Genomic DNA, 21,147 nt, shown 5'->3' on the forward strand with positions numbered 1-21,147 from the left:
AATTGAGAGCCCTTTCTGATCTCAGTATTTACCTTTGGATACCTTAGGATCTTCTATGGACGCTGGTCTATTCGACCACTCTGTCCGCATCTAAATTATCAGTGTCGTCATTTGTATTGTTTACATGACATTTTCCGGTGTTGTCAATGTCCGAGTTGTTATATTTTACATCCTGGTCTTTCCAAAATTTATCCAATCTTGCTTCAAAACATTTAGTAGTTTTTGCATGCACCACTGATTCGTGTAGATTATTCCAGATTTCCACTGTTCGGTTAGTGAACCTGAACTTCCTCACATATGTGCTACAGCATTGCTTTTGTACTTTAAGACTGTGCCCACTTGCAGATGTGCTTTTTGTTTTATCAAAGAATCCATCAGTTACTTTTTTGTCGTATATAGCACTCATGATCTTAAATATCTCCTCTTAAACGTCTATATTTCAGTGTTCGCATCTTTAGTTTCTTCAGTCGGTCGCTCTAATCCAGGTCTTTTAATGATGGAATTTGCTTTGTTGCCCTCCTTTGGACATTTTCTATAAGGTTGATGTCCTGCTTTTGGTATGGCAACCATACTGCTTGAGTGTACTCTACATGAGGTCTTACTAGTGCCTGGAGCAAATATCTTAAACTAACCTCGTCCAAGTAGCTGCATGTTCTCCTAATTAGACCCATGATACTGTTTGCTTTGTTCACTTACTGTTGAATATGTTTTCCTAAGTTGAGACGGTTGTCAACTAACACACTGATGTCATTTTCACCCTCCGAGTGCTCCAAATCTACTTATTCGCCATTTTGACTGTATAAATGGTACATATACTCTCCTTTGGAACATTTTACATATTGTAAAATGGTTTACCTTGAAAATCAAAGAAGTGAAGTATACTGTTAATTTGAATTATATTAAGGGTTTGGGCCTGAATATTTCTGTAGAGTTCAAATTTAATTTCTGTTTCAAAAGGCTATATGGTTGCTTAAATGTCAATCTGATCTTGTTAAATCAAGTTACTTCATGTATATCATCGCCTTTACTTAAAATCATTGATTGGAGTAACTGGTAGAAAAAAAAACAGCATTTGGATGAATGAAATGGTAATTCAGATAAAATTTAAAATGTGTGCCACTAGTTCAGTGCTAAGTGCTTTAAAAAAATTCCAGACTGATGTGATGTAATGAAGGTTATTTTTATATATTCAGCCCATCTCATACAGTTTTATGGAGAAGATATATTTCATAATTCATAATTTAAATTCAATTGTACTGAATGTAATGTATTTAATTCCATCTTTGTCATGTTTTCCAAAAAATAAGATATTATCAAACTAAATATAACTTTACTTTTTGCAAATAACCTAATTATTTCTATAAAGAACATTCTGTAAAATAGATAAATAATTTCTGTATAGAATATATGATAGTATATTTGTAATATTAGTACCTAAGTCATGTCTGATGTCTGTTTTCATGTAAGAAGAAGATCAACACACGCTGACATCAAATTAAGATCAGAACACTTTAATCAAAATGATTGAACACAGGTGCGATTGGAGTGCTCCATTGTTGAAGTTTCACTGAAAAATACCTAAAAATTTGAAAATATCTACAGGAAAATAATGATCATTATAATCAACCCATGTTGTTTTTTTCTTCTTCAAACTCATTCATTGGAAAATCCTCTAGGTCAAAATTGCTCACTTGCATTTACTTGCCAAAGGACCATAACCTCCAGTGTGAATAATCTTTGGTTATTAAATTATTAGTCAGTCATTTCATAAATATCTTATTACAACTCCATATACCATGATAAACTCCAATTTTTTAAATTAAAAAAAACATGTTATGAAAATGGAAATTGTGGATTTCATTTTCAAAAATTCTCCTGTTCGGACCAAAATTTTACACTGGTGATTGCTGAATTTACCAAATTAAGCTGGTAGATCCAGTACTGAATATTATACTGATGCATTATACAAGGTGTATTGTATGATCTCTGTCTAGGGGGCATTTTTGTGTTTATCATAAAGCTGTTTAAGTCACAGACAATCTATATTTCTACATGCAGTTAACTTGTGTCCTTGGAATAGACATTCTTATCTTCTATATATAAAGCGTCAGTAAAGAAATCAAATAGCACAGGATGCTAAGCACAAGAAACAAACTAAGCCAATTTAAGATAACTACAGTTTAATCATAAGGAACTTGATGCCCTAGACATGTTGGTTTATCTAGACAGCTGTCACTTTAGGTTCTCTTGTCATAATTATTGATAAGTTTTAAGAATATATATTTTCTACTGGTGAAAAAGTGAAACCTTCACAAATGACTTCACCTTGAGATGCATTAAGAAATCTATTTTTAGAAAACCAGATTTTGTATACTGAATGTCTGACCTTGTTTTCATCTATGCACTTTTATTGTAAATAACAGGTTTTGATATTATCTCAGGGTTACTTTATTTACATTGAAGTAACATGGTGCATGTACAAATGTAAAGCATACATATGTATACAAAGGTACTTTTTATGAATGATAACCTAAAATTTCAGTTAGATAGCATACACCACTCAACCTATGGATTGAAATATTGCAACAGACATGTGTCTAAGGTTTACCTCATAAAATCATTATTTAATACCTATAAAATAATACCATTCTCTACTAACATTCAATTATAGAATACATCAAGAATTTTAAATTACTTATACTGAGTAAAGAATTTGTCTATCTGCTGAAATATTTTGTTTATGCATGAATGGATGCTTATCAGAATTATATGCTGTTTTTTCAGTTGTGAAACATAATTTTAGCTGGTGGATAAGTAAACATCAACATGTTAATAAAAGTTCAAAAAATGCATTTATGAGATAAAATAGTGATTGTTATACTAACATACTTACAGGTACCTATTGATTTGACAACAAATGTACATACAGGTATATGTGTACATACTCAATGGATCAGTGATTTAAACATATTTTATTATCAATAGCTGATAAATGGATCAGAGACAAGTTCTAGCAACTTATGAACTCTTCTCCGTTAAGATAGGTGAATGTACATACAGATACAAGTGTTTATATTCAATGGGATCAGTGAATGTACATACAGGTACATGTGTACATATTCAATGGATTAGTGAATGTACATACAGGTACATGTGTACATATTCAATGGAGCAGTGAACGTACATACAGGTACATGTGTACATATTCAATGGAGCAGTGAATGTATATACAGGTACATGTGTACATATTCAATGGGGAAGTGAACGTACATACAGGTACATGTGTACATATTCAATGGATTAGTGAATGTACATACAGGTACATGTGTACATATTCAATGGAGCAGTGAACGTACATACAGGTACATGTGTACATATTCAATGGAGCAGTGAATGTATATACAGGTACATGTGTACATATTCAATGGGGAAGTGAACGTACATACAGGTACATGTGTACATATTCAATGGATTAGTGAATGTACATACAGGTACATGTGTACATATTCAATGGAGCAGTGAATGTACATACATGTACATGTGTACATATTCAATGGATTAGTGAATGTATATAAGGGTACATATGTATATATTCAATAGTTTCTTTGACATTCCCAAGTGTCCGTTCTGTTTTACAAATGTGGCATAACAAGTACATATGTATAAATGTAAATTTTGGTTGTTTTAGAAATTTTCAGTAAAATTAAATAGTGATTAATGTTATACCCACTACATATATTATACAGGAACTGGAGTTTGCTGTACATAAGAGGGATGAAATCATACAACAGCTTTCAGCCCAGTTACAACATCTTACAGCACAAAGTTACAGCGAGGAAGCCACACATCTTGCACAACAGGTGCAGATTTTACAAAGTCAACTACAGCATGTAAGTAATTGTGTAGCTATAGTGACACTGTCAGCTATAACCTGTAAGTACTTGTGTGAAAACTGTGTTATTATAGTAATGTAGGGCTGTGTCACACAGTGACAGTGTCAACTATAACCTGTAAGTACTCGTGTTAATACTCTGTTATTACAGCAATGTAGGACTGTGTCACATGGTGACACTGTCAGCTATAACCTGTAAGTACTCGTGTTAATACTCTCTGTTATTACAATAATGTAGGACTGTGTCACACAGTGACAGTGTCAACTATAACCTGTAAGTACTCGTGTTAAAACTCTCTGTTATTACAATAATGTAGGACTGTGTCACACAGTGACAGTGTCAACTACAGCATGAATATTAGTGTTAAAATTCTCTTTAGCGTTAATAATGTAGGACTGTGTCACACAGTGACAGTGTCAACTACAGCATGAATATATTAGTGTTAAAATTCTCTTTAGCATTAATAATGTAGGACTGTGTCACACAGTGACAGTGTCAACTACAGCATGAATATTAGTGTTAAAATTCTCTTTAGCGTTAATAATGTAGGACTGTGTCACACAGTGACAGTGTCAACTACAGCATGAATATTAGTGTTAAAATTCTCTTTAGCGTTAATAATGTGGTACTGTGTCACACAGTGACAGTGTCAACTACTGCATGAATATATTAGTGTTAAAATTCTCTTTAGTTGATATGTTCATATCGATGCTGTCTGATGGGTGGGGCCAACAGGGTCAAATTGACTTAAATTTCAAAAAGCGCTTCTTGTTATTACCTGGGTATGCTAGTATCAGTTGCTCTTCATGGATGGAAGTGTCTTCAGGTGCTTCACCAAAATAGCTTTCACAATTGTTCTTGGGGCGGCGGTTAATTTTAAAGTAAATTTTATAGTAAAATTGCGTTTTTGAGCTTGAAATTATTTATTTCCCATTGGAAATATAACTTTGTAAGAATTATCAGTGTAGGATGACACTTTTGATGGTATGCAAGTATTGACACTGGCTTATCGTATCATTAATGTTACAATTTCTTTTCATAACACTTGAAGGCTTCTTACCCTCAAACCTTTATATTCAATATTGCCAGGTAGCCATCAAGGCCGCTAGGCCTCTTGTTTTATTTATTTTTATCCCAGAATGAATTTTTTTAACTTGCATTGTCAACTTTAGGTCTAGCTTACAAATTATTGATATATTGTGTCTGAAAATTAGCTGAAGATAAGCAACTCCTTCATATGAATGTCATGGGATATTTATATGTTGTTAACACAAATGATCTTCTTGTATTCTATAGTGAAACCATCTGAAAAAAAATTAATAAAAAAAGACTGACAAAGATGACATTGATACAGGGGATTAATATATTATTCAAGAGAGTTTCTATACCTGTAATGTGTGGACAGGTAATCAACATTAGGTACATATGGTCTGCTCTTATATGTTATATATGCCTATTGATTAAAATCTTTGACATATGGACACTTACTATATATACACGTATGTGCACAATGGTCAGTGTAGTTTTCTGTCACATCTGATAGGCAATCACGGAATACTGATACTGATACCTGGACTGTTGCTCCTTTGCTACGGCAAGGAATGGGTTTTGGGCCATTTATTGGACATACAGACATTTCAGTTTAATGAACTTGTGCTTTTTCTGTGTATAAATGATGTTGCAGACTTACATGGAAAATTCCTTTGAAACTCCTAAAAAATGTAGTACAGAAATTGTCTGATCAACATGTAAGTAGTAGCCTATATTGTACTGTACTTGTAAATATCATTGATACTGTGAATATTTGATATCATTTGCATTTTTTTCCCCCTTTTCATTCTTCAGGGGAAGAATTTTTCATTTTAAGATATGATAAAGCATTGCTTAAAAAACCCTGTAAATAGATGATGTCTTGAATCATTACATAGAATTCAATATGGGATTAGCAAAAGTCTGTCACGAATGTTTTTAAAGACATTATTCTGAACCACACCAATGTCCTGTGGAATAGATTGATGATGTATGTAAAGCATAAGTAGGGGTGGAAGTGGTTCGGAATGGTAATGGCATTGAGAGAAGGGGGATGATGTGGTGAGGGGCATGAATTTGAGCAGGTGGGAAAGGGATGAAGAGTTAGAGCCAGGATTGAAGGGGCAGGGATTTATAACAATACACAACTTCCTGTTGGCAGTGTTGACATATTAAATGACAATCTTGCTGTGCAATGTAAATTGTGAAAACATTTATGAACGGCTTTGTGTCAACTTCAAATATTTATTTTGCATATATGGCCATGGAAACACTTAAGATATTCTTGCACAAAAATGAAACAGGTCTGGAAGTGTGTTGTACATTAATTATAATCATTCTCAAATGAACCAATTGTAATTAGCTTGGTATATACATGTATTTTGTACTTCCAAATCAATATATTTCTATATTTGTCTTCAAAAGCATGTCAAATTTGGATTACTCGTAAATGTTTCGGTAAATATTTTCTGCATGTATGTAAATGGATTTTACATTAAGAAAGGTGTCATGAAGGTACATCTGTCGTAGTTGGACCATGACTGACCAATCATTAATCAGATTATAGTGTCATGAGTTGGTCAAGCAGTAAGTGGTCATCTGGTCATGGATACCATTATGGTTAGTCGAAAAGCATTGATAAGGTGGCTAAGATCACCTGGGTACCATGTCCTCTGCAACAGCTTGTGCATGTTCTGTCCCTCCATGTTACATATTAGTTGTGTACTCTCTGTGATAATGGACCGGACCTGTTCTTTACATGTAGCTAGATACAAGATTATGCAGAAGAAGCAGAATTCAAACAGGTGATAATTTTTTGTCTGATTTCATTTTGTTTCGTTGTTAAATTTTTAGTGTTTGATTGAAAAAAAGGTGTTCTTTCAATTCTTTTGTAGAATTTTATACTACAAAGTTGAGATTCATTTTTTGTTTTAGTTCTTTTTAACTATGGCTCAGCATTTTATTGAATTCCTTTTCCTGTTTTAACATTAATTTCTACGATATTTGATAAAATAGAGGTAAATGTAAGTTAGAGAAAATGTCATTGTTGGCATGGCTGATATTCAGGATTTATAGTAACATGGACAGATATCCAGACTTAAGGTTTGGAGGGAGAAATAAGTTGTATTTATGGTTGCATTGAGATTAAGGCTTTCAAGCTTTACACTATTGGGAGAGATATTTCTAGAATGAAAAGTTGATGGGAGAGATATTCAGGACTAATGGTTGGTCCAAGATATCAAGGACTAATGGCTGATCCGAGATATCTAGGACTAATGGTTGGTCGAGATATCCAGGACTAATGGTTGGTCGAGATATCCAGGACTAATGGTTGGGCAGAGATATCCATCTCCAGGACTAATGGTTGGTGGAGATATCCAGGACTAATGGTTGGTCAGAGATATCCAGGACTAATGGTTGGTCAGAGATATCCAGGACTAATGGTTGGTGGAGATATCCAGGACTAATGGTTGGTCCAGATATCCAGGACTGATGGTTGGTCAGAGATATCCATCTCCAGGACTAATGGTTGGTGGAGATATCCAGGACTAATGGTTGGTGGAGATATCCAGGACTAATGGTTGGTCAGAGATATCCAGGACTAATGGTTGGTCAGAGATATCCAGGACTAATGGTTGGTGGAGATATCCAGGACTAGTGGTTGGTCAGAGATATCCAGGACTAATGGTTGGTCAGAGATATCCAGGACTAATGGTTGGTCAGAGATATCCAGGACTAATGGTTGGTCCAGATATCCAGGACTAATGGTTGGTCAGAGATATCCATCTCCAGGACTAATGGTTGGTCCAAGATATCCAGGACTAATGGTTGGTGGAGATATCCAGGACTAATGGTTGGTCAGAGATATCCAGGACTAATGGTTGGTCAGAGATATCCAGGACTAATGGTTGGTGGAGATATCCAGGACTAATGGTTGGTCCAGATATCCAGGACTGATGGTTGGTCAGAGATATCCATCTCCAGGACTGATGGTTGGTGGAGATATCCAGGACTAATGGTTGGTCCAGATATCCAGGACTAATGGTTGGTCAGAGATATCCAGGACTAATGGTTGGTCAGAGATATCCAGGACTAATGGTTGGTGGAGATATCCAGGACTAATGGTTGGTCAGAGATATCCAGGACTAATGGTTGGTCAGAGATAGTATTGTAGTGGAGATATATCTGTACTCTAAGGTTGACATCAGAGATATTCAGCCTTCAGGGTTGTAGTGGAGAGATATCTGTGCTCTCAGGTTGACTACAGAGATATACAGCCTTCAGGATTGTAGTGGAGAGATATCTGTGCTCTAAGGTTGACTACAGAGATATCCAGTCTTCAGGGTTGTAGTGGAGAGATATCTGTGCTCTAAGGTTGACTACAGAGATATCCAGCCTTCAGGGTTGTAGTGAAGAGATATCTGTGCTCTAAGGTTGACTACGGAGATATCAAGCCTTCAGGGTTGTAGTGGAGAGATATCTGTGCTCTAAGGTTGACTACAGAGATATCCAGCCTTCTGGGTTGTAGTGGAGAGATATCTGTGCTCTAAGGTTGACTACAGAGATATCCAGCCTTCAGGGTTGTAGTGGAGAGATATCTGTGCTCTAAGGTTGACTACGGAGACATCAAGCCTTCAGGGTTGTAGTGGAGAGATATCTGTGCTCTAAGGTTGACTACGGAGACATCAAGCCTTCAGGGTTGTAGTGGAGAGATATCTGTGCTCTAAGGTTGACTACGGAGACATCAAGCCTTCAGGGTTGTAGTGGAGAGATATCTGTGCTCTAAGGTTGACTACGGAGACATCAAGCCTTCAGGGTTGTAGTGGAGAGATATCTGTGCTCTAAGGTTGACTACGGAGACATCAAGCCTTCAGGGTTGTAGTGGAGAGATATCTGTGCTCTAAGGTTGACTACGGAGACATCAAGCCTTCAGGGTTGTAGTGGAGAGATATCTGCTCAAAGATTGACAGCAGAGATATTAAAGCTTTTAGTGATGGTTGAGAAGATATTCAGGTCTGACAAGGGTTTGACTAGAAAGAAATCTTGGAGATTTAAGGGCCATCTGGAATGAAATCCTGTCTTCCAAATACCTGTAGATGTGTTGTAGGTTTGACTGGACAGATGTCCAAGTTTAGAGTTGACAGGAAATATATCAAAATGCTACGGTTTGCTGGAAAGATATCCAAACTTGAGTGATGGTTAGAGGGATATCAAGGCTTTAGAACAGGCATGAGAAATCTCGGAGGCCATTGCTGGAGAAATGTCCAGGCTTTAAGGGGGGAAAGACAGTTACTGAGGATAAAGAGTAGAAAATATATCCATTCCATGCTTAACTCCCTGGGCCCCGATTGAAATTTCTCTGTCCACATCACACAGTGGTATTTTCTTCTTCAGCTATCATTGATATCTTTTAAAAATACCTCAGATTTGTAATTGTGAATCAAAGTATTCCCCTCGAAGTGATATAACACTGATGTTAATGGCAATGCGTTTATAATAAAGTCGGGTTTGAGCCCTCGTATCCGCATGTAGGTTAATGAATATTTCTTTTCATTGGAAAACATGGGAATGCACTTGTGAAGTGTATGGTAAAAAAAGACACAACAATGTTGGATACCAGAAATTGATAAGATGAACAGATATTGAGTTAACATTAAAGACACAGGCTCACAAGAATTATAGAAATGAATGGTGCTTCAACAAATGTCCATAGTATTGTTAGTGATTAAGTTATTGGAACAAATGACTGTTAAACAATATAAGATTTAAAATCATTGCAGCCCTGGAAATGAAATATCTCATTTCAGTGCAGTATAATGTTAAAGTTTGCTTGGTTAGAAATAGTAACCAGATGGTAATTCAGATCTAATAAAAATACAACATATTAAAATTTGGAGAAAATCAATGTCGGTTCTATTTGCTGCTTACGTTTGAAGTAGATATAACTATTTTCTATGTTGCTAGAACACTTGTTTTTATATATTTTTATTTCTATGGGTGTTTCAGGCTGGAAAAGTACTGCAGTCACAGACAGACAAGCAAGCACAAACATCTCATGCACTTCAAGACGCAACGCAAGAAATTGTGTCCCTCCAACAGACCATCACAGACAAGGACGGTATGATGAATCAGCTGGCAGAAAGACTCGATCTAATCTCAAAGGAATACACTAAACTTAAAGAATCACATGAGACCACAAAGCTACGCGAAAAACAGACCAATGAGGTTGTTCAGAAGCTCATGATGGATGCAGAACAAATGCGGAAACAGAAATCAGAAATTTCAAATTCCAACAGTATGTCTGGTCCCTCTAGTCCAGTTAGTCCAATACCAGTAGTTAGTCAAGGAATGGTTAGTGAATCAGAGGTCAAAGCCAAAATGGACGCATTACGAAGTGAACTAGAGGAAACATACGGGCTACACTTCGCTCAGATGAAACAGGCAGTGGTTCAACAGTTTCAGGAGGAGAAGGTAGCTCTTGATTCAGAACTAGTCAAGGTGAAGACAGCCCTGGAGAAAGCGATGAGAGAGAATGCTGATTATCACAATCGACTTGAACACTACATAAGCACTGACAATGAAGTTGGGCAATTTCAAGAGGAATGCAATATGTATAAATCACAATGTGACCAGTTGAGGAAACTTGTGGAACAGTTTCAGGCACAGAATGAGGATTATTGTAAAAGACTCCAGGATTCTGAACTGGCAGCTACCAATGTAAAGGAACTACAGGATGAATGTGTTTTATACAAATCTCAAAATGATGAGTTGAAGAATAAAATAAATTGTCAGCAAGATTCAGTAGTTAGTTTACAATCTGATTTGGACAATCTGATGTCGGAAAACATTCGGCTGAGAGAGCAAATGAACCTATTGTCACAGGATCTGGATTCTCAGAACACAGAAATTGAGGAAGCTTTCCTGGAAAAAAGCCAATATATTGAGAAAGCAAAGAAATTGGAGGAAGAAGTTGCTTTACTCAAGTCAGAAAACGAGGAGTTCAGAAGTAATAATTTAAAGATGGAGGATACAATTTCCTCTTTGAAGGAAGCTCTTAGTGAGTCTGAAACATCTCAACAAAGGGTTGAATCTACTGTATTAGCTCAGGGGAAGTCGGATGCAGGGATTAAGATTGACGGTGTGACATCAAGTGAATCAAATGATGAAAAAGAGAGTGTGATAGAAGAATCACTTTCTCTTGTTCACCAAACTCCATCGAAGGAAATGCCCACAGGTGCCACTGAATCAGGCGTCCAACTTGACGGACAATCTACCATGTGTGTTCAGGAAGACATTATGTTAGAGAATGCCTCTCTTGCCTTTAGTGTTCAGACACATGATGAGAGCTCTTTGTTGGGGACCAATTCTACATCAGTTTCATTGGAGCAAAACATGTCAAGTGATGCATCTAATGATAGTGAAGCCACTCTTACAAATGATAGCAGCAATGTAGCCGTAAATGAGTCCTCACTGCAATCAAATTCAGTAGTTACACAAAACGAACAGTATGTTTCTCAGATAGAGGCCTTAAAGGTAGACTTGGTCAGACTTGTGGATGAGAAAACATTTGCGTTGTCAGAGATTGAGAAATTAAGTGATGAAATTTTGGTGCTAAAGGACATTGGAAATAAAGCAGAAGTTGAACTGCGAGAACTTTGCCATGTTAAATCAGAAAATGAAGCGTATCAAAAGGAGAGAGAGGAACAGATAGAAAGTAACCTGACGCTAATGACAGATGTACAGAGTGCCAATCTCATCATTGAAAACCTTGAGAAAGAACGAAATCATCTACTTGTTAGCAACAAAAATTTAGAGGAGAAAAGCAAAGACATTCATGCAAAGTATGAGGATATTTCTGTTTTAAATCAAAGACTTGTTGCAGAGTTGGCATCGTTGGGACAAGACCAGGCTGCTTTGGTTCAATCAGATTCTAGACAAGAAACCAGCAATAGAACTGATGAATCACAACCACCACAAGATGACTCTGAGTTTTTGTCTGGGCAGTCATCCCATTTAGACTCAGATAGTGCATCAAGGCTCTGTCAGTCCTCTCTTGACCAAGATCAGTTATCACAACTTAACAACCACCAGTTGCCACAATTTGACAGGAGTTTCTTCTGTGGGAGACAAGAAGAAGTTCCATTGCAAGCCCAGGACATGAGTCGTACAAATAGTGGTTATCTCAGAAATATTAACAACAATAACAGCAATCAGAGTAGGCAAGAAGATAGTGAAGATTTGGGACTGAAAAAGACAAAGGAAGATAATCACAAGAAAGTGGCAGATCTGGAACAGGAAATCCTTCACATGCAAACACATGTCGATGACCTTCACACCATGAGAGCAAAACTTCAGGAGCATATTGAGCATTTAAGAAAGGAAGCCAAGGCTTTAGAGAAATCTTCACAACCACATGACTTGCAAAGTTTTAATACTATGGAGCCTGTCACAGATATTTCAAATACTGTTGTGAATGAACTCATGGACAAGAATAAAGCTCTGCTAGAAGAGAAAGATTTGCTAACTCGAAAAATCAGTGCATTGGAATGGCAGGTGACAGAACTCCAGACAGAGAGGAAGAGAACCACAGACAAGTCATCTTTACCTGTAGAGGAGGTGATGGTACAGAACGTAGTAGAGGTGGAGGAGGCTGTAGTTAGAGAGTCACATGGCACATGGACAAAGCCACCACAACAAAGTTCACTGTCCTCCCAAGATTCCATTGAACAGGAAATAAGGGTTCAAGACTCCCAAAATTCTGTATTTCTTGAGCAGGAAGTGATAGAAGATATGGTCACACAAACTGGATTCCAAGGATCGTGTGGAGCAGCAATCTCATCCCGAATGTCTCCAGACTCCATTGACCATTTGGACAATGATGACCACATGAATGACATTTCTTCAGATTCTATAGAACAGGATGTGCCAAGAACCGAGAGACACCAAGAGAGGGTAAGGAATTCCAAGTGCATGCTTTCAGTTAATCCAAGTTCGTTGATTCCTAGTTGCTCCGGTGGTGCTGGTAACTCCCCAACTACTAAGATTGGTTTAGATTCTGCTTCCATTGACAATGGTGTTGATTCCTTTACTAGCAGTGGCGACCCAGTTGGTTCAAAGTATGAGTCAGTTGGTCATGATGGGGCTAACATTATAGGAGATTTTACAGACAGTGGGGATTATTCAGATTCAGATAAACCTGGTGACAGTTGTCAGATGAACTATCAGGGATGTGATTCAGCTAGTCAGATATTGACTAAGCTTGAAGATACTTCTCCTGACCAGGCCATGATTCAGTTGGATAGTAAAAATGATACACAAACCACTGACTTCCTAGTATTACAAGAAAAATATCCTGAGAATCAAACAGAAATCCAGACAATGGCTGGAGAGAATGTTGCACTCAAAGAGAGGCTTCAAGATTATTGTGAACACTGTGATAGTTTTAGGGCAGAAAATGTTACTTTGTTCTCTTCCAAGGAAGACAACCTAAGGGAATTATATTCTTTACAGATTGAATATGACACTTTGCAAGAGAGATTAAAACAGGTGGAATTAGAAAATGCAAACCTTGTTTCCAAGTGTGAAGCTCTACAGAAAACTAGGTCAGAGCTGGAAATTCAGTCGATGGATTTAAAAGAAAAGCTTGACCCTGGTGATTTAGAAAAACACTCTGAGAATGAAGTTGAGAATATGTTTGAAGTTGAAATGTTGAAAAACGATGGTCAAGAGCTGAAAGTGAGAGATTCAGACCAACATGTTAATGAATGTGGTCGTGATCAACATGACAATGAATCCAAATCCTTGTGGCAAAGGAATGATGAGCTGGTTTTGCAAAATCAGACTCTGCAAAAACAGCTGCATGATATGAAGGGCAAAAGTTTCAAGATGGAAAAGGATGATGATTCAAGAACAGATACAGTAAAACTAAATCCAAAGGAAGTATTACAAGAAGGAGGCAAAGCTGAAGAAGATTTGCAATCCGTTCTCAGTCAGGTTCTGCAACAAAAGGAACAACTGGAAAAACAATTAGAACTTTATGCATCAGAACGACATCAAATGGTGACTGATTTTGAGGAGAAATTCAAACTTGTTCAGGAAACGTCAGTGCCTTCGTATGTAAATGAGGATGATTTGACAAATTTGAAAAGTGTGTGTTGTAAGTTGAATTTGGATGTAGAAAACCTTAAACAAGAGAATGTGAAATTAAGTACAGACAACGAGAAACTTGTCAAAGACCTGGAATCCAAAGAGAAGGAGAAGAAAAAATTGACTCAATCCCTGGAAGAAAACAAAGCAAAATTTATTCGCAATAAAGCCAAATTAGTAAAACTTGAGAAAACAAATACAGGGAAAACTTCAGGGGATATACAACATCTGGAACACTTATTACAAAGTAAAGAGGAAGAAAAACAGCAACTGAAACAAAAAATGGAAAATGTCCTACTTCAAATGGTGAATGATAACACTACCCTGAAGGAGACACTGCGATTCACCATGGACAAACTCAGAGAGGAAAAGGAAGAAACTGAAAAAACGAAGCAAGTTGTGGAGGGAATCATGAAAACTAATAGTGAATTGCTTGAGCAAACAAAAAATACAAATATGGACATTGATAGTTTAAAAGCTGAAAGGAGTTTAGCAGAACAATCTATCCAGATGTTGGAAGAACATCGGGCAACTAACCAGACTGAGATAGAGAAACTGACTCACTCATTAGAAAGAGAAAGGTGTCGTGTTTCTGAGTTGGAAGCACAATGTCAAGAACTTCACATGGTGTTTGAAAAAGTGAAAGAGGACTTAAGGATGAGTGAAGATGATTTCAATTCTTCTATACAATCCTACCAGGATAAATTGAATGCTAGCAAACTAGATTGGCAAGAATTGATGACAGCTTTAGACACAGAGAGGTTAAATGCTGGAATATTGAAGAAACAGTGTGAAGATCTCAAAACTGATCTGGAAAAGGAAAAATTAAATTCAGAAATATTGAAGAAACAGTGTGAAGATCTCAAAGTTGAAATGGAAAAGGAGAAATCAAGTGCTAGAATGTTGGAAAAAGAGTGTGAGGATCTCAAAACTGATCTAGAAAAGGAAAAATCCAATTCAGGGATATTTGAGAAAGATTGTGAGGACCTCAAACGTGATGTGGAAAAGGAAAGATCCAATTATGGAGCATTGGAGAAAGAGTTTGAGGATCTCAAAAGTGATCTGGAAAAGGAAAAATCAAATTATGGAACATTAGAGAAAGAGTTTGAGGACCTCAAAAGTGATCTGGAAAAGGAAAGATCCAGTTATGGAACATTGGAGAAAGAGTTTGAGGATCTCATAAGTGATCTGGAAAAGGAAAGATCCAGTTATGGAACATTGGAGAAAGAGTTTGAGGATCTCATAAGTGATCTGGAAAAGGAAAGATCCAGTTATGGAACATTGGAGAAAGAGTTTGAGGATCTCAAAAGTGATCTGGAAAAGGAAAGATCAAATTATGGAACATTGGAGAAAGAGTTTGAGGATCTCAAAAGTGATCTGGAAAAGGAAAGATCCAGTTATGGAACATTGGAGAAAGAGTTTGAGGATCTCAAAAGTGATCTGGAAAAGGAAAGATCAAATTATGGAACATTGGAGAAAGAGTTTGAGGATCTCAAAAGTGATCTGGAAAAGGAAAGATCCAGTTATGGAACATTGGAGAAAGAGTTTGAGGATCTCAAAAGTGATCTGGAAAAGGAAAAATCTAATTATGGAACATTAGAGAAAGAGTTTGAGGATCTCAAAAGTGATCTGGAAAAGGAAAGATCCAATTATGGAACATTAGAGAAAGAGTTTGAGGATCTGGAAAAGGAAGATGATTATGGAACATTGGAGTTTGAGGAAAGGAAGGATCATAAGTTAATTATGGAACATTGGAGAAAGAGTTTGAGGATCTCAAAAGTGATCTAGAAAAGGAAAAATCCAATTCAGGGATATTTGAGAAAGATTGTGAGGATCTCAAAAGTGATCTGGAAAAGGAAAGATCCAATTATGGAACATTAGAGAAAGAGTTTGAGGATCTCAAAAGTGATCTAGAAAAGGAAAGATCAAATTATGGAACATTGGAGAAAGAGTTTGAGGATCTCAAAAGTGATCTGGAAAAGGAAAGATCAAATTATGGAACATTGGAGAAAGAGTTTGAGGATCTCAAAAGTGATCTGGAAAAGGAAAGATCCAATTATGGAGCATTGGAGAAAGAGTTTGAGGATCTCAAAAGTGATCTAGAAAAGGAAAGATCAAATTATGGAACATTAGAGAAAGAGTTTGAGGATCTCAAAAGTGATCTGGAAAAGGAAAGATCAAATTATGGAACATTAGAGAAAGAGTTTGAGGATCTCAAAAGTGATCTGGAAAAGGAAAGATCAAATTATGGAACATTAGAGAAAGAGTTTGAGGATCTCAAAAGTGATCTGGAAAAGGAAAGATCAAATTATGGAACATTAGAGAAAGAGTTTGAGGATCTCAAAAGTGATCTGGAAAAGGAAAGATCAAATTATGGAACATTAGAGAAAGAGTTTGAGGATCTCAAAAGTGATCTGGAAAAGGAAAGATCAAATTATGGAACATTAGAGAAAGAGTTTGAGGATCTCAAAAGTGATCTGGAAAAGGAAAGATCAAATTATGGAACATTAGAGAAAGAGTTTGAGGATCTCAAAAGTGATCTGGAAAAGGAAAGATCAAATTATGGAACATTGGAGAAAGAGTTTGAGGATCTCAAAAGTGATCTGGAAAAGGAAAGATCGAATTATGGAACATTAGAGAAAGAGTTTGAGGATCTCAGAAGTGATCTGGAAAAGGAAAGATCAAATGCTGGAGTATTGGAGAAACACTGTAAGGATCTCAAAAGGACTGCAGAAACTTTGGAAATTCAATTCAAAGAAATGGAATGTTGTTTTGAAACAGCAAGAATGGAAAACGAAGAAAGAAAAGCACAGTGTAAACAACTTCAAAAAGCGCATGAAAATGAAAAGACAGCATTTGAAGATGAGATTGTGTCTTTAAAAGCTTTAATTACACAGGAAAGGACCAATTACTTTGAAAGAGATGAAATATTTACACAAAATTTTGACAGTGTTAATAAAGAGTTGGAAACATTGAGAATTAAAGATCGAAATTATGAGGAACTGCAAGTGCAGTATAACCAGCTGGAGGCGATTCTTGAAGTTCTCAACCAGCAAGCCAATTATGATAGCGAATGTCATGAAATGGAAAAATCTGTCATGACAGGACGTATGGAGCAGATGTCCACAGTCTTTCAAAATGAACGCCAAGAGCTTATCAGTAAGTGTGAAAAACTTCAGGAATCATTGGCAAGTGTGGAACAAAATCTGGACTCACTGAATCTGGAATATCAGACAAAGTTTAAAGATTATTGTATGGAAAAAGAGGAGTTTGAACAATACCTTCAAAGTCAGGGATTGGAATTAGAAGCATCTTTCAGCAAGGAGAAGGCCTGTCTGGAGGAACAATATGAACAACTAGAAAGGGATAAACATAGCATTGTGGAAGGCATTTCAAAACAACAAGAGCAGGTGGAGGCTGAAAACAGAAGTCTGGATCATAAAATAGTAGCCATGGAAGTTGAAATGCAGAATCTAAAAGATAATATACAATGTTATAAAGAGGATGCACAAAATCTAAAGGATGACAAGCAATGTTTGGAGGAGAAAATTCGGACAGTTGAATCACAACTTGATCTACAAAAGAAAGAGGAGCTTTCAACTCAAGAAAAGTTTGAATCTACAAAACAAAACTTTAAAATGCAGATAGAAAACTTGACTACAACTCTGGAAGCAGAAATAGAATCCTTGAAAGCTGATAAAGAAGAAATAGTCCACAAGTTAAATCAGGAGATGATCGATAAGGCAAAAGCGGAACAGAAAGGATTTGACATGGAAAAAGCAGAAATGGCACTGCAGTCAGAAGTCACACAGTTGAAGGAAAATTATTCGGTTCTGGAAGGGAAAATCTGGGAAATGCTGATATCCAATGGTAATGATGTCACCCTGCAGGATAAGGATATTATTCACTTGTTAACGGAACATTCCAATGACATTATACAGATGAAATCAAAACATGACAAGGAAATAGAGTCGGTGAAAGCTGATTGTGTGAAAATTTCAAAAGATTTTGGTAGTCTGCGCCAAGAGAGGGATATACTGATTGCAAAATTAGACAGTAGTGAAACTGATGCTGAAAAACAGGTTTCACAAATGAAGGAGGGGATCAGATTTCTGTCTGGTCAAGTGAAAGAGTTGGAGCTTAACTTAGATGATCAAGTCCAAAATCATTTAAAAGAAAAAGAGATGCTGGAAGCAATGTACAAAGAATTACAAGACAAAATGACCTTCAAGCAAGACAGGATGGATGCACTTGACACAGCATTAGATCTAGCAAAAAGGAGATGTGAGGATTTGGAGAAGGCAAATCTGGAGGTAACAGAACAATCTAAAAACTCTATGGAAAAGATGGAATCCACCCAGAAAGAAAACTTGGCTCTGATCGAGAATTTCAAACAATGTGTGCAGGATTTGGAAGAGGAATTGAAAATAGTTCACAGACAGGTTGAAGATTCTGACAAGCGAAATATTGAATTGGAAAAAAGTATTGAAAGTTTTCAGGAAGAATTAACAGACTTGACGGAGAGTAAAGACTTTTATCAGGCTGAGCTTGCATCAGCAACAGAAAATTTGAGACTGGCAGGAGATATCAGGCAGAGTCTTAATACTGAAATTGAAAGTTTGAAGAATGAAGTGGATGCTTTGACAGTCAACAAGAATGACCTTCTTAGCCAGCTAGAAACACTTAAAAATAACATGACAGACAACGACAGTATGAGTGAAGATTTCCTCAATGACTTCAAATCTCTTACTGCTGAACGGGATGGAGAAATATCCAAAAATAAGGAACTTCTGTCACAATTGAAGCTTCGCAACGAACGATGTGAAAAGTTGGTTATAGCTCGAGAACATCTTTTGAAGGAGTTGGATGCTTCAGAGCAACTAAGAACACGATTAGAAAAAGAATATGAATGTATGAAACAGGAAAATCAGGAATTGATTCAAGAATGTGCTATAATGAAGGAACAAGCTTTAACAGGTCATGAGGCACTGGTACAGAGGAGTCAGACTCTGGAGGCAAAGAATGAATCATTAGAAAAGGAGATAGTAAAACTGGAGGAGAAACTGTCACAGATTGGACAAGAACGAGACAGGCTGGTTAAAATCCACGAGACAATGGTGGAAGATCTGTCAGAAATGCAGCATAAATATGAAACTGTTCAATCATTGATGGAGGACACAAAAAAGGAGTGCAATAAAGAGATAGATAAGCTTAGAGCACAGCTTGGAAATGTCAACTCTGACATGGCAGCTATGAAATCTTCTCTACAACTGCTTGAGGATGATCTTGATGTCTCGCATGATCAAAAAACACAACTTATCCTGAGGCTGTCACAGGAGGAAAACAGGTTGCATGGATTGACTGCAGAAAAACACCTAAATTCAGAGGAGGATTCATCTAAGTCTGAGAAGGACATGAGGAATCAAAGAATGGCTTCAGGCTCCCAGCAGAATTATGCAGAGGTCTCAGAATTACTGGAGGGTAACGAAGAGGAAGAACAGGTTTCATCATCTGGATTCTTTCAAGAAGAGCCTGTCTTAGATGCAGACACTGTGGCCCATTATGAAAAATGTATCAATGAATTAAAAACAGATCTTGATTATGCCAAGTTGGAAAATCAACACAACCAGGAATCCTTTGAACAGGAAGTGATAAAATTAAAAAAGAAAATTGAGGATCTAGAAAAAAGGAAAGATGATAATTTTGAAGATAGAATTTTCACTGAGAATGAAAGTTCAGGATGTTTGCAACATGATGCTGGTGTGGAGAACACATCCTCACAAGTTGAAGAATCATCTGCACAGGAGAGGGAGGGTGAGATAGAAGCAAGAGTTGAAGAGTGTGTTACAAGACGGCTTGAAGGAATGAAATATGAAATGGAAGAAAAAATAGCACTTCAGGTCAGAAGTAAAGAGGCAGAAGTTGCTGACAAATATGACAAAGAATTCAAGAAATATAAGAAGGATATGGAAGTTTATCTGAAGCATAAAGTTGAGACTATTCGTGCAGAGAAGGATACAGCCTTCCTTAAGGCCATGCAGAAAGTCAACAGGGATGCTGATAAACGGATAAAAAAAGAGCTTGAGAGACAAAGACTCAAGCTTCTGGAGGAGAGAGCTAATGAGGCAGGTGATGGAAGCACTGAAGAGGGCAAAATGGGGACTCAGATTGGAGAGGTTGTCCAGAAGCTACATCAAGAGAATCAGGTATGTTGAATTGACTGTCTCTGTATTGTAACTTTAGAAATAATAGTTGTGTTTGTAGGGAATGCTATATTTTTGTTTTTTCTTTCTTTTTTTTTAAGTGATGAAAAATATCAAGGTCACTATTACTGTAAAAAAACACATTCAGAATTGATCCCCATTTCTAGACTATTAGTCTGAGATGCCTTGTTGAGCTAGGTGTAGAATAAATATTATATGCCATAAAGTTTATTGAAAAATATTTGATCTTAAAAATGCATAGAAAAGCTTATATCATTTAAAAACAAAATTGGTAGTGATAATAAATGTATGTTTATTCTTCCGTTATTTTTGCTGCTATTTAATGATTTCAGAAACAAGAGATTAATTCTTTCTATAATAATAAAATAGAGATCATTAGTACTAGTTTAGAAGATTGTAATAACTTTCCTCAAATTTAATTGGATCCATAGATACATGCAATGGAGATCCTTACAGAATAAAAATATGTACACACATGCTGTTTATCAAAGAAAACTTGACAGTACACAAACATCAAAGCTATTTTCACTTGGTTGACATGTGTCAGCCTGTGAAGACCAGTAAAACCATGTCATCCTAATAAAGATAGCCATGTTTGTCTTATATTGACGAGTTTTCTCCATATTTACTCTGATGGTATTTAGAATATTTCTATGGGTCCTTCTTAGTCATGGAGAGCATTTAGTACAAATTAATGTTCTCAGCAAATCACAAATACAATGTGACATTCAATATGCTGTAGAAGTTAGCGAGACGATTACCTGCTGATTATCATCATATTAAAAGGGCTTTGTGTTTGACCTGTTCTGTTATTGAAGTAAAAACTAGACAAAAACTGTTTTTCTTAAACATGA

General features: G+C 36.5%; 1 protein-coding gene across 1 annotated transcript in view; it reads left to right on the top strand.

The window, feature by feature from the left end:
* LOC132561905 (golgin subfamily B member 1-like) overlaps window positions 1-21,147 on the top strand; it is a 28,680-nt gene that overhangs the window by 2,747 nt on the left and 4,786 nt on the right. The window contains exons 3-5 of the mRNA XM_060226617.1: window positions 3,747-3,890; window positions 9,930-15,831; window positions 15,879-20,275. Coding sequence (XP_060082600.1) covers window positions 3,747-3,890; window positions 9,930-15,831; window positions 15,879-20,275 — 10,443 coding nt within the window. The remainder of the gene's footprint in view (window positions 1-3,746; window positions 3,891-9,929; window positions 15,832-15,878; window positions 20,276-21,147) is intronic.

The sequence above is a fragment of the Ylistrum balloti genome, unplaced genomic scaffold, assembly GCF_031769215.1.
Source record: "Ylistrum balloti isolate Yb309-2 unplaced genomic scaffold, AGI_CSIRO_Ybal_v1 Utg371306, whole genome shotgun sequence".
In the NCBI taxonomy this organism is placed as follows: domain Eukaryota; kingdom Metazoa; phylum Mollusca; class Bivalvia; order Pectinida; family Pectinidae; genus Ylistrum; species Ylistrum balloti.